General features: G+C 40.6%; 1 protein-coding gene across 4 annotated transcripts in view; it reads right to left on the bottom strand.

Moving 5' to 3' along the window:
• Positions 1-1,723: 1,723 nt before the first annotated feature.
• Positions 1,724-13,437, bottom strand: part of MED14 (mediator complex subunit 14) — a 34,971-nt gene continuing 23,257 nt past the window's right edge. The window contains exons 18-31 of one of the 4 annotated variants that reach the window (XM_083439127.1): positions 13,233-13,379; positions 13,030-13,121; positions 12,506-12,658; positions 11,850-12,119; positions 10,843-10,980; positions 9,937-10,045; positions 9,587-9,718; positions 8,894-9,076; positions 8,071-8,306; positions 6,770-6,949; positions 6,217-6,324; positions 5,990-6,115; positions 4,036-4,225; positions 1,724-1,813 (exon numbers count right to left, since the gene is read on the bottom strand). In XM_083439127.1, the coding sequence (XP_083295253.1) occupies positions 1,740-1,813; positions 4,036-4,225; positions 5,990-6,115; positions 6,217-6,324; positions 6,770-6,949; positions 8,071-8,306; positions 8,894-9,076; positions 9,587-9,718; positions 9,937-10,045; positions 10,843-10,980; positions 11,850-12,119; positions 12,506-12,658; positions 13,030-13,121; positions 13,233-13,379 (2,138 nt within the window). In that variant the 3' untranslated portion in view covers positions 1,724-1,739. The remainder of the gene's footprint in view (positions 1,814-4,035; positions 4,226-5,989; positions 6,116-6,216; positions 6,325-6,769; positions 6,950-8,070; positions 8,307-8,893; positions 9,077-9,586; positions 9,719-9,936; positions 10,046-10,842; positions 10,981-11,849; positions 12,120-12,505; positions 12,659-13,029; positions 13,122-13,232; positions 13,380-13,437) is intronic. The other 3 variants (XM_083439128.1, XM_083439129.1, XM_083439130.1) reach the window with 3 other exon arrangements.

Genomic DNA, 13,437 nt, shown 5'->3' with positions numbered 1-13,437 from the left:
AGTGGTATTACTTACTTTTTTAGTGGTAATTCGACCTAAAACAGTTCTTGATTCCTCAGAAAAGTCCATGGCACCCTATATATATATATATATATATATATATGATCTATATTCTCAGGATATGTTCTTAGGTATTTGTCAGACCATTTGCCACTAGGGCAGCAAGATAAAAGTTGATAAAGTATTCCTGGTTCGGATAAATGTAATGGAAGAACTATAACTCATGAGTTACCCTCAGAATTGACTGGCCAACCACATAAATGGAAGTACTAATTAACTCATGGAATTCACTGCCACAAGATGTGGTGATGGGCATTATCTTAAAGAAATCAGAGCTAACCTATATTTTGCCTATTAATGGCTATAATGTAACCTCCAAATACAGTTATTACTGATATTGAACAAGGTTCAATTTTCTTTAGCTTCCATATACACGCTTTATAAAAGTTGTCATGTTTCCTTCAGTGTTCTAGTGTTTTGTGTCCTAGATCATCTATATTTACTGATATGGAAGCTGTCAAATTTCCCCCACTTACTAGCTGCACCACATGGGAATCTTTTAACATGCATTAACTTACCACTTGGGATTGTCATGTGGAATCACCATGCTAGCACCAGTTGTCTCTGTGGCAGTTACTGGTGAACAGGGGAAGACTATGTAATGTTGCCATTCCATGTGGCAAGCTACTCTACAAGGTACAACTGCCAAGTGGGAGATTTTCCCCAGAGGCTGTGCCAAGCTGCTTCCATGCAACACTTTCAATGTGAAGAATAGTCAGAATTCAGAGAACAACCTTAGCTACTGCTTTAGTTGGGTACACTTACTGGGTCTTTCCCATTTTCCCTCTCCATATGCATGAAAGTAAGTCCCTACATTAAAAACTGCTTCTGCTGCATCCCTGAGTTTCAAAGTCAATTGCTGTGCAGCACAGAATGCCGCCCTTGCTCTCAAAAGGCCTTCTGAACTTGTTTCAGGGTGCGTCAGGAACTTGCCTTAAATCAGGTATGACGATCTGCAAAATCATACCACTTACTGCTTGCTCAATCCAACTTTTAGAGATAATAAACCACTGTACTTGAAAAGGAACTGGCAATTTCCTACTTCTAAATTTGGTGCACTATGTTGAGCTTTTAAGGCAGTGACGAACTACCCAGAAACAGCCCCATAAGCAAGCAATCTGGCATTATTTTTTTCACATATAAAAATGAAACATTTTTAAAGCAAACACAGAAACATTTTTTTAAATCTAGTTTATTAAATATTGCTTTTGGGGGGACATGTTTACAACAAGCCCAGATTTAAATGTAAGGATTCAAAGCAGTCATATTAAAATACAGTTTCAATATAAAGTTTGTCACAGTTTTACAGTATTCAAAAAATGACAGACCTGCCTTTAAAAAAAGACTATTACACCAAGACATAAGAAAAAACATTTAAATAAACAAATTTTGGCATTTTCATAATCTTTGTAGTATAAAACAGAATATTAACTCTATTTACTGGCAAGCGGATACATAAATCTATTACGACTTTGAAATGTCTCCGTAAAACATCATACAGAGTGCTGTACAAAAAGTCTGATGAAAGTGCATCCCTGAAAGTGGGCCAATCCATTGTATTAGCTCTTTTTAAAATGTGACACGTGAAAATGTCTCTTCCATTTTATATAAGTGAAGGCTTATTTCAGAGAAATGTTTTTGCCTCTTCATCTCATTTTTACCCTTTGCTTAAAAATAGCCTATGGACGCCCACCAGGGGGCAGTGTAAGGTTAGCCATTAAATCACGAACAGCTGCAAAGATTGTACATTCACCTAGAACAAGGGAAAGAAACACAAGTTAGCTGGAGAAAAAACAAGCTGGGTTATGGCAAGTGATAAACTTAATCAAATGCATTTCAATTTTTGTCACAAGGCACGCCACAACTCAAACTTTTGTAAATAGGCAATTACAACCAGGTGCAACAGTAATCAAAGAACTTCAACGTTAAGCAAGTTTGCTTTATTCTAACCTATTGGAAATAGCGTAGCCAGCTTGGGTGGAAAATATAAATCAACATGTTGATAAGGTGCAGTTTGCCCACTCAACCACAACTGGACCATTAGGAGTCTCCAAATGCAGCAAAAAACCCAAGAGTGGTGCAAAATGTTGGTCTTGGGCCAAGGAGACCTGGATTCCAAACCCTGCCTCATATGGCATTGGGTGAGTGCCTATTTCTCAGCCCAGCAGAGTTCATACAACACCCCCCAACATGTGCTACCCTCAGCTCCTTGGAGGAAAGGAGGGATGCAAAGCTGACTGATAACCAAACTTCCTTGTCAATAAAGACTCGGAGACAAAGATAATTGTCCAGTTCAAAAGTAACAGCTCAGCCAGTATCTCCTGATAGGCAAATACAATCACAGCAAGCTAAGCTATACTGCTGGTGTTGGAGCTGGTTTGTTGGTGCTGCTGTGGACACTTCTAAGGATTAGGAATCTTGATGAGGATTTGATTTTACAGGAATGCTCTAATAGACAATAGGTTACTTACATGTGCATTGTGCTTCCACTTACAATTTCAGAATGACAAAGCAGTGAAAAGTAGCCATGAAGTCTTCTCTAAACTTCAGTTTAGATGGCATACATTTTATTATTTTTATGCCATTATATTTTAGGGTAATGGAACAAAACTGCAAATGCCAATTCCAATAACTCCCCCCTCCCTTTCAATAAAGCCCCATGGCCCTGTGTAGTAAAGCCTGATGACAAAATGCCTCACTGGCAAAGATGACGCTTGTTTAGTTATGTATAGAAGCTATACCTGCATTTCCCTCCCACAATAGTCAGTGCCAAGGTAGCTGAAAGTTGCTCTTTGGAGCATGCATGAATTATGGGTGGCATGCACGATATTCCAACTGCTAGTGACACGCAGCATGGATGTTGAATAACTCACCTTGAACCTTACTGCCCAGGTAGAAACACAAGGCTAACCCCTCCCAACATCGCAGTTACCTCAGTGACGATCAGGGGTTCAGGATGGAGTGTTGCCAAAAGTAAAGGCAAGCATTTGAAGAGGCACACACACATACCACATCAATCCTATAAGCTGCTTCAATGTAGTCAAATGGTATGCGTATCCACACAGTGCAGTCTCAGAATCACGTGTTCATGTCTATGCTATAACACTACACTAAGAATACGCTGGCACTTTTTTAAAAAAACAACCCTAAACTAATATAATGATTTTTTTATTGTTAAACCAAGAACAAGTAAGCAACAAAGGTATCCTTTGAGGGGAGAAAATCTTCCATTGAAGAAGTTAGTGTCTTGGGTAAAAATATCATACCCAAGAATAAAACTGTTAAAAAAATCACTTTTCAAAAGTTTCTAACACTTTTATTAAAGGAAAAGTGAAACTGAATACAAAAGTTTCTCACAGAAACAAAGCAGGCAGCATAAATAAGAGAGAAGATACAGTCAAGGCAAGATGTTAGTCATGAGATACAGAAAGTATAAGCCAGAGCTGTAAGGTGATACTTTATGGAATAATTTATAAGTAGTTCCATCTTCCTGGACCCCAGGCTTTCCTCAGAGGAGTACAATTGAGAACAAGACAGGTAGTAAAACCTTGTAACAGTAAAATTACAAGAAATGGGAAGACATTCCTACAGTGCAAGATGACTTAACAAGCACTAGTTTTCACAGAAATATATACACAGTGCTCACATGACAAAAGTTAAAATCGTGTCGCTGTGACTACAGTAGTATGAGCCAAGTCATTAAGTGCATTACACTTCCTTGGTCAGTGTCATAAAGTCCATGTTGTGTCAATAATACAACCCTTCTGGCACCACAGAGAGGTATATATTCAACAATTTATCACTAACATGCAGTAATCCGAAGCCAGGTCTTATGAGGTCAGTTTTCAGGAAACCAAAAAAAAAAAAAAAAGGCAAAGCAACACTGGTGGTAAAGTGAAATTTAAAAACTTTAAAAGGTTGGACTCTGTCCATTCAAGCATGCAGAAGTTTTGACCTACTGGACATGTACAGTACCTGGTCGTGGCGAATTCAGTTCTGCAAACCTCTTTAGAATATTGCTAACCATCAAGGGAGCAGCAACTGAAGAGTTCTGCTGTCTGGGGATGTCTGCCTGTTGTGTCGTACCTGAAGCCATATCATAAATGATGGGGACTATTATGCTCATGGCTTCCTGTGAAACTGTAGTCTTCTGTGTTAGCTGAAGCTGTGAACAGAATAGAATATGCAAAAAGTAATCACAGCAATCTTGCAATATACCTTTGATGTAGATATGGCAACATCACATGAGTTAAGGCATGGTCTTTATTACTGTGCCAGTTTGAATGCATTCCTTAGCTCAAGAGGAAAAATGAAAGCCAATATACGACCGACGCAAATTAGTTATCCAAACTGAAATCAGAACCGTTTCAAACTGACAACTAAACCAAAGTGCACCAAAAGTCCTAGTGCAGCTTGAAATGCCCTAATTTCCCTACTGGGCATTCAGGAGTAATATATGAACACAATTTTTTACAATTCAAATTGCTTTGTAGTACAAAAGGGAAACTGGGAGATTTAGAAATAAGCACTATGTACTGTCCAATTTTTCTTTAAAGAAATTTGGAATGGTGATATTCCAAAAAGTAAGATTATCTTCACCATTCATCCTATTTCAATGTCAGCTGGGTTTTTTAAATCCAAAGTGTTCACTTTAAACACACTGGCAATTACATAAACTGCTTATCAAAATGGGTCTACATAACCATTTCCACACATGCAAACTTTCAAAGCTACGTATTATGGAAAAAGTAGGTGCCTTTTACATGGCATATGTGAAAAGAAATACTAGCACAAATCAAATATAGTGCCCTGTTTGTAAAGAAATTGACTATGGGTCTAATTGCATAGAGTCATGTGTTAGTCACGGCCTCTTACAGCAGAAGCAGCAACTTCAGCATTTAGTCATCCTTAACTCCAATTGACGTGGGACGCGGGTGGCGCTGTGGGTTAAAGCCTCAGCACCTAGGACTTGCCGATCGAAAGGTCAGCGGTTCGAATCCCCGCGGCGGGGTGCGCTCCCATCGTTCGGTCCCAGCGCCTGCCAACCTAGCAGTTCGAAAGCACCCCCGGGTGCAAGTAGATAAATAGGGACCGCTTACTAGCGGGAAGGTAAACGGCATTCCGTGTGCTGCGCTGGCTCGCCAGATGCAGCTTGTCATGCTGGCCACGTGACCCGGAAGTCTCTTCGGACAGCGCTGGCTCCCGGCCTCTAGAGTGAGATGAGCGCACAACCCTAGAGTCTGGCAAGACTGGCCCGTACGGGCAGGGGTACCTTTACCTTTAACTCCAATTGAAGCAATGGAACATGTTGAAATTTTATATTTTGGTTTCATATATTGTTACTGGCATCCATATGTCTTGAGAGATAATGGAGTGCACCTCCGGGGTCCACTGTGTTAGTAGTACCCTGGGGCACAAGCCTGGGCAGTGTGTGTGTGTGTGTGTGTAGGTCCTGGGCTGCCCAGACGACAAGATCCCTCCTCCTGGCATACTGATGTGGTCCAAAGGGAAGCAGAGCAATATGTTTAGAACCAGCTTGGCTGCAGGAGTTGCCAGAAGGAAGGCATACAAGATGTCATCCAACTGTCTTATGGACTCCACTCCAGATTTGTGTAGGTTTTACTCCTTAGCCTGTCCTTCTGAGGATATCCCACAAGGCAGCAGAGGTTTAGGAATAGAGTTTTTCTTCTCCTTCATGGGCTACATTCCTAGGTTGATGACCCCATCTGCCCCTCACTTTCATGTATAACCAGAACAATTCAGTTCCTAGACTTCAAGGGGATGAGAGTAGGACAATATATTCTGTAATTAGGTATCTCATTTGCTACTTACACAATGGCTGACGGAAGTCATATTTAGACTACTCCTTACAACTGGACACTGTCAAAGACTGCACCAAACATGGAACTGACTTAGTTGCTCTACTTACAAAGAACAACATTTTGGATTTCAGCACAACGGCCGGTGTTCCTGGAGGAGCAATTGGTGGAGCACTTGGAGGAATTGTCAAACAAAACTGTACATTCCATTTCAGCTGGCTGGCCTGATCGGGAAACTGTTTCAATAAAACATGCCACAGAAAAAGACAGATGAACAATCCAGTCTGGTTTATGAGAAAAAATACAGAATGTTGCGAAGACGTTAAAACTAACTTACCAGCTCTAGTTTCATAATGTGTACACAGTCCCGGAGAATGTGTGGAGGTGCCCCTAACAGCTTTGTAAAGGCTATTAGAGTATTGGATTTGAAGGGTGGTCCTGCAACCTACAGTGAATGCAATGTGTTATTAGAATTTCTTTAGGCAGCTCAATGATTCTTCAATCCTGCTCTTAATCCATATCACAAATCCTACTAAAATCAAAATAACAGCACAAGGATGCAAAATTCCCATTATGGCAATCTCACAAATTGAAATTCTCTACAATAAATGCTGGAAAGTTAGGTAAAAACCGTAAGAATATGAAGTGGCCCAGTTCATGATCAACACAAGCATCAGAACAGGAACATACAAAGGAGAAAAATCACATGGAACATCAATGTCAGCCTGGCAGCTTTTAGGGAGGTGCTGAACTGGCATGAGTATGTTCTGCATAAGCTCACTGGACATTAATCACATATGTGTGATGTATTATGAACTTATTTTATGAATGGGGTTTTCAAAAATCTTATCAAACATCAAATTACGAATAAAGTAAGATGGGGTACATACTCTGGTTTCAAAGAATTTCTCCAAAACCTGCAGTTCTTCTTGTTTCCACTGCCCTGCAGTTTCAGGTGCTACTTTTAGCTGCAAGGTCTGGTTAGTTTTAGGGTTGAGGGCAACTCTACATTTCAGGGCATCTGTCTTGAACATGATTACACCTGGTTCATTGGAGTTCATAAGCTGTAGCTGTTTAAAAGCCAAGACAGTTGATTAGAATGCAAGAAATAAGCTGCTGCCCACACTTCATTATACTCTAAGCAGCAGGAGCAAAAAATTCACAAACCCTAAGCATTTTAAGGTTGGCTGCATGTAGCTTGTCAGGTACATCTCCACCTGCCTTCCCCAATCTTGGGTTCCCAGTTGTTGCAGTACTACAATTCCCATTATTCCTGACCATTAACCAAGCAGGCTTGGGAAAATGAGATGCTCTCTATTGTCTCAGCAAGGTGCATTGTCTTATGAACCCCTTATTTGCCTTATTTGCTAAGAGGAAAGTGCTGCTTCTGCTTTTTAAAAAACAACAACCAGTTCTTATATTGTTATTATTCAACTTCTTCCCTCTGGCTTTCCCCTACAAGCCCTGAGATTTGTCAATACAAATTCCTGTTTCACTAATCCTAGCAAATACTGGATGGTCCTACGCAAATAATAAGAGTTTACAGCTTAGCCAGAGTTTGGACCATGTTTTTCCAAACAGAAGCGCTAAATAAGCAGTTTTCCACTTGCATTGCTAGGAATCCAGGAGCTACCTGCTGAAGAAACTGGTAATGGCGGAAAAGCTGTCTGAAAGCCTACTTGAGCACCATTCCAAATGATTCAAGGATGCAGTCTTAGTTTGCATGGGGGGGCGGAGCTAGCCCCACTACCACTTACACAAACTGAGTGTGCACCCCAGAATTTTCTGCTCAGGACTCCACAGTCAACATGTAAGAGTTCTTTGGCAGACTTGTAGAAAGTATTCCCTATGGGCAGAAAAAATAAAAACCACCATCCTCAACTTCAGCAATGCAGTATACCAACTCAATGTGGTTAAAACATCACAAATCACATCCCATTTCACACCTCTTAAAATGCAGAATGGTTAACATCTATTAGGCTATATCCAACGAAGTCATAGTAGAGCTAATAAAAGTAATGGCGGTGACTCATACAAGTTCATTAATTTCAATGGGCAAAACCCAACATAGCAGTTCCGTTAGCACAAGGCCTTGTGGCTGCACAACAAAAATTTACTTCTCTTATTGCACAGAAGCTAGGAGAAGTCTAAATTTAAAGTGATTGTGTAAACATGTTGAGTCCTTACGTACCGGCTCCTGCTGGATAATCCTTTGGAGATGTCTTCTCATGATAACTGATCCAAGGAAACGTTCAAGTGGAGAGCAGAGATAGCTTCCGGCCAGCCCCGGCATAAGCCCAGGGGTGGGAGAGGGCAGAAGAAGAATGTTCAAGGCACTGTGAGTGAGAATTGTGGGTATGGATGCAGCCCAAGAGCGATGAGGTAGTTTACGAGGTGGCGGCATATTTGTTGGCATTACTTGGGAACCTAGTAGAAATAAGAAAAAGCACACCTCACTCTTCCTGTCTAGGGATGCATGGCTATTTACATACATTTAAAATGCTAGGCAGTTCCCTGTAAGACTTGGCATAATGAAACCTTCCCAAACTCAGCACCCCAACAATTCCAAAGACTAAGAAACAGTTAATGGCTGTGTCCAATTCCCTCTATTTCCCTCATGCAAACGGAGAGGATTAACTACTCAGATCACTATTCCAGAGTTAAGGTGATTGCATAGTCACCTTAGCTTCAAATCACAATAATGTTTGATTAATGTACTTTGTTTAATTTGTATTAACAATTAACTCAGCCATAGAATCACAGAACTCTACAGTTGGAAGGAACCATGAGGGTAATCTAGTCCAATCCCCTGCAATGCAGAATTTTTTTGCTCAAACCTACAACCCTGAGATTAAGTGTCTCATGCTCTACCAATTAAGCTATCCCTGCCTGTCTGCCTGCCTGCCTTTGTCTAACTGGGTTGCCATAACCATGTCAACAGCATTTTGTAGTGAAATACTAAAGTTTGAACATCCCCTCTATTGGCTATGCAACCTCTTGTTGATATTACTTACTTGTTCCCGCTCTTGGGGAATGGGAAGCATCTGGTACTGGAGAATGTAAAGAAGGGTTCGCTGGTGACATTCCAGGCATGCGTGCTCCTGGAGAGGGACCAGAGACCTGGGGCGAGCCTGGCCAATTCCCTGGACGCTGGCTTGGAGACATCATTGTGTACGGTGAAGTAGGATCTATAGGACCTATGGAAATTGCAAGAAAATTGTAGGCAGCTTTCTCTGGGTGTACTATCTGTACACCAGGATCCATAGCCTTCCTTCCTAGACCCTGCCTATCTAAAGCCTAACACATCAAACATGCCTTGATTACGTACATTGTTTAAGTGGTGAATCTTAAAAAATGAATGCTTTATTGCTCAGTCTATTCATTGATAGGGGGCTTGCTTGCTCTGCTTACCACAGAAGGCTGCAGGACAATGTCTGTTGACTCAAGAGATTTTAGAAACCATTTGCTCCAATTTTTCCTCCCTGCTATGTTGGGGCTGATAAAGTCGGCGATTTGTCAGCAGCAGCGGTAACTAGGAGCAACAGTTCAGGTGTGTGAAGAAACAGTTGCTGTCATTTCAGAGCCTGCATCCCAACAGGGAATGGAGCAGTGCACTTTCCCAAAGTCAGGAAAAGGGGTTGTTTGTTTTACGGTATCTGAAGTGTCAGTTTTCTATCAGTATCCAGCTGTACAAGTCATGGGCTTACCATGTGGGCTAGCATAGTTCGTATTTTGTCCCATTGTGATTCCAAGAGATGAAGGAGAAGGAGTTGGACCAAATGATGCTGGTGACGGTGCTCTTAATGCACCGCTCGGAGAGTTTGCAGGATGTAGCGTTCCTAAAGGGGACATTCAGGACAGCAACTACGTTACGTACTGCCCAACTATTCCTCTCCAAGTTTAAAGAGAACTCTCTTTTTAGTAAGTTGTCAAGGTTATTTGAAGGTACAGTGATTTATAAAAACACAGGGCGCATCACAATTCATTTATGAAACACCTTAGGAACACTAAATGCCATGAACTGCTACTGGCGATGCATAAAAGGCAGCCGTCTTACCTGGGGACTGCGTGTGCATCATGGAAGGTGACGGGGTGACTGTACTGTGATAAGATGTAGGGGGTGATGTCAATGGGTAAGCCCCTGGTGCTCCTGTCTGTTTTGAAGACTGTTGAAATAAGACCTTCATTAGATATAGTTTAAATATGTTGTTGTTGTTTAGTCGTTCAGTCGTGTCCGACTCTTCGTGACCCCATGGACCAGAGCACGCCAGGCTCTGGTCTAAATATAGTTTAAATATAGATCCCAACAATTCTACATGCTTAAATATCTAATACTTAGAAGTTCTGTCCTCAGGCATTGGACTTCATTAAAGCTGAATTTCTAGAGTAGCATTTCACTTCTTTACACTACCTTTCCACAAACTACCAACATAAGCCATTGATTCCAAGAGCCATTTTCCCTTTCTATTATATCTCCAAGTCTATTATGTGGTCTGTGCTTTACTGCTTCTAGCCAACAGCTTACACACTAGACATCAACATCCACTCTAACTTACACACGTTGATGTATTAGGCACGTATCTTACACAAATTCAGACCATTACTTCATCCAGTTCAGTGTCTACACTGACTGACAGTGGTTCACGGGGGATTCTGACAGAATACTTAGAACCTCTGGCATTCCATGAATATGCTCTAGCAATGTCTAAGGCCTGGGGAGAGGTCAGTTGCCATACTCATTCTGCCCCCTCCCAAGGTCTTCATAAATCACCACTACATTTTAAAATATGTTGTTATGTATATGTTTTCACTTACTGTTGGCCAGGAAGAGCTATAAATATTGCTACGCAAGTACAATAAGGAGGATATGACCTCACTTGCTGTTGTTATCTCTTTGGACATACACATTTGTCAAAAATGATCACCATAATCATAGGGGCTTAGCCTTATACTGCACACATACAACCTGCGGCTGTGGCTGAAGCTGTGATATCAATGAATCCATCATGTCCCCTCCAATAGGAGATGGTGGGTTATCATCTTCATTGACAGATCGTCTTCGTGCATCCTGATTGCTGTCAACAAACATGTTCAGGAATGTCTGTGGATATAGAGTATTCAGATTTATGAGTCAACATGTCTTCCTATTGTATCTACCAGACATCTAGATCAATCTTAACAGCAATATTCAAGGATTTTATAATTATTTCAGCTAGTCAGTGTCTGTAGCAGCTGAATTCTGTTCCATGAAAGGGATCATAAATCACAAATAATTGTATTATTTATACCCTGTCCATCTGGCTGTGTTTCCCCAGCCATTCTGGGCAGCTTACAGCATATATAAAACATAGTAAAACATCAAACATTAAAAACTTCCCTATTCAGGGCTGCCTTCAGATGTCTTCTAAAAGTACTCCTTTTAAATATTTTTCTGTACCATTAAAAAATGGCAACCAGGACAGAAGCTGAAAGTTACTTCGATAAGATCAGCTGCACTACACTTGAAAAAGCACAACTCATAGAAAACTCAAGTTTTTTAAAACGCCATAAAATGATGGATATGACATATTACATCACAGAATGGTCCATTCAGCCCAGCAGTGAGCACTCTGAATGGCAGCAGCTCTCCAAGATGTCAGGCAGGAGTCTATTCCATCTTGCTACCTGAATTTGGCTTTCAGTAGCCAAAAAGTATTGAGTAGCAATTGTGAAAACACCCAAAAGTGATCTGAAGGATGTTACTGTCCAAACCCCATGCCCAACACTGTCATTATATCCTAAAAAAGTGCAGAGCAAGCTATTTAATCCCCTTAGCACTGGACAACCTAGAGTCCTAAAAATAAAATTTATCTGGAGGAGCTACAGTTGCCAGCCCCTTACAAAGGGCATTTCCTCTTAAGCAAAACTTTCTGAAATATTAATGGGAACCCAGCCTTATTTAATTACACTGTAAAATAAAGATAAAAAGACCTTTAGTCCTGGTGCAGGGTAAAAGCCTTCCACAATTTTACTGTTGTCAAAAAGGCTGTATGCTCCATCGCGAATTGCCACCACCCCACGGCTTTGACAGTAAATGTCAATGCAGTACATGTTCCGAAAGGCCAGCCTGATGTGTGTGGGTGACTGAGGCAGAATTGAAAAACATTGGTAGGCAGTGTTGGTGCGTTGCGTCAGTCCCAGCATTGGCACAGTTGGGAGCTTATTGATAGCATTTAATGGAGCCTGAGTATCATACAAAACCTGCAAGTAAAAACAAAACTTGTTAAGTTTCACAATAGCCAACCAAATATACTTAGCCTTTAGAAACAATCAACATAAATGCAGCTTTAAAGTTGTTTTTACCAGGGGTAAGAACCTGCTGGCTTATTTATTGTGTATTAAATGTTCATATCAACCTTTCCCCCCCCCACACTCTTTTTTTAATCAAAAGCAAACTCTTAACAGCAGGTTAAATATGTAATGAATGAGCTTATTCTCCCCTGCAGCCCTACACACAAGTCATTATTGGCCTCTTGTGCTAAATGATACTCCTGAGAACTGGGAACAGAATTTGTCCTTTGGTGCTTTTTGCATTTTGAATCAAACATTTCTCTTCCAAGGGCAGGTTGGGGAGAAGGGTTAGTTACCTGTAAAAGTTGGACTACATTTGGTGATTTATTGAACATCTCTTGGAGCTGATGCAGGATCGTATTATGACAGTTACTGCAACCTGAGTTTGGTCCAACTGTTCCTAATGATATGTGGAATTTCTGGTGTGCAGAGTTCCACTGAATGCTGATCTATAAAAAACAAGTAAGAGCTTTAATGGAAAATAAACATCTAAGCAAGCAACTGTTTCACAACTCAGCAGGAGGGTGTGCATGTAATCACTAAACTATGGTTTAGCACAGCTAGGAAGAGTAACAGACCCAAATTCACTTTCATTTTCACTTATTCCTATCTTGTTCTTCCCTGTGAACCAGAAAATCGTACTTTAAGAGTCAACTGGTTTGTTAAAACAAGCCAGCTTCATTATCCATGGTTAGAAGTTGGATTATTTAGAAAATGACCAGCATTAATTTTAAACCTGGTTGGTACATAAAGACAAGCTAGAAATCAGGCAAAGTGAAACTAAATCCTGGTTTATCCCTTCTCCAAAAAAATTACTTACTGAACTTCCTTTAGTAGTTCCATAACAAAGAATTAGCTTCCGATAATTGTAGATTCGGACCTCCGAGAAAACTTTTAGATGGCTGGGTATTTCTTCATAAGGTGAAAGAAAGTGGATGGGGAAAGATACAAAAATAGATATATGAATTGTTTCGGTAGACCTCATACAGCAACATAAGAACAAAGAAGAATGTATTTATGTACCTGGTAAGGATCTGAAATATTCCAACACACATTCATATAAGCGAGCAATGCTATTCCAGTCATTGAGGAACATCTCAACTACTTTTCGTCCACCAACAGGTTCAGACAATTGACTTTCATATGTCAGGTACACATGACGGGTAGGTCCTACAAAGTGAAATAAATGGTCCAATATGGTCAAATCACATTGGCACACAGAAAACAT

Source organism: Podarcis tiliguerta (genome assembly GCF_965153285.1).
Source record: "Podarcis tiliguerta genome assembly, chromosome: 4".
Lineage (NCBI taxonomy): Eukaryota > Metazoa > Chordata > Lepidosauria > Squamata > Lacertidae > Podarcis > Podarcis tiliguerta.
This window is presented reverse-complemented; position numbering and strand designations above follow the sequence as displayed.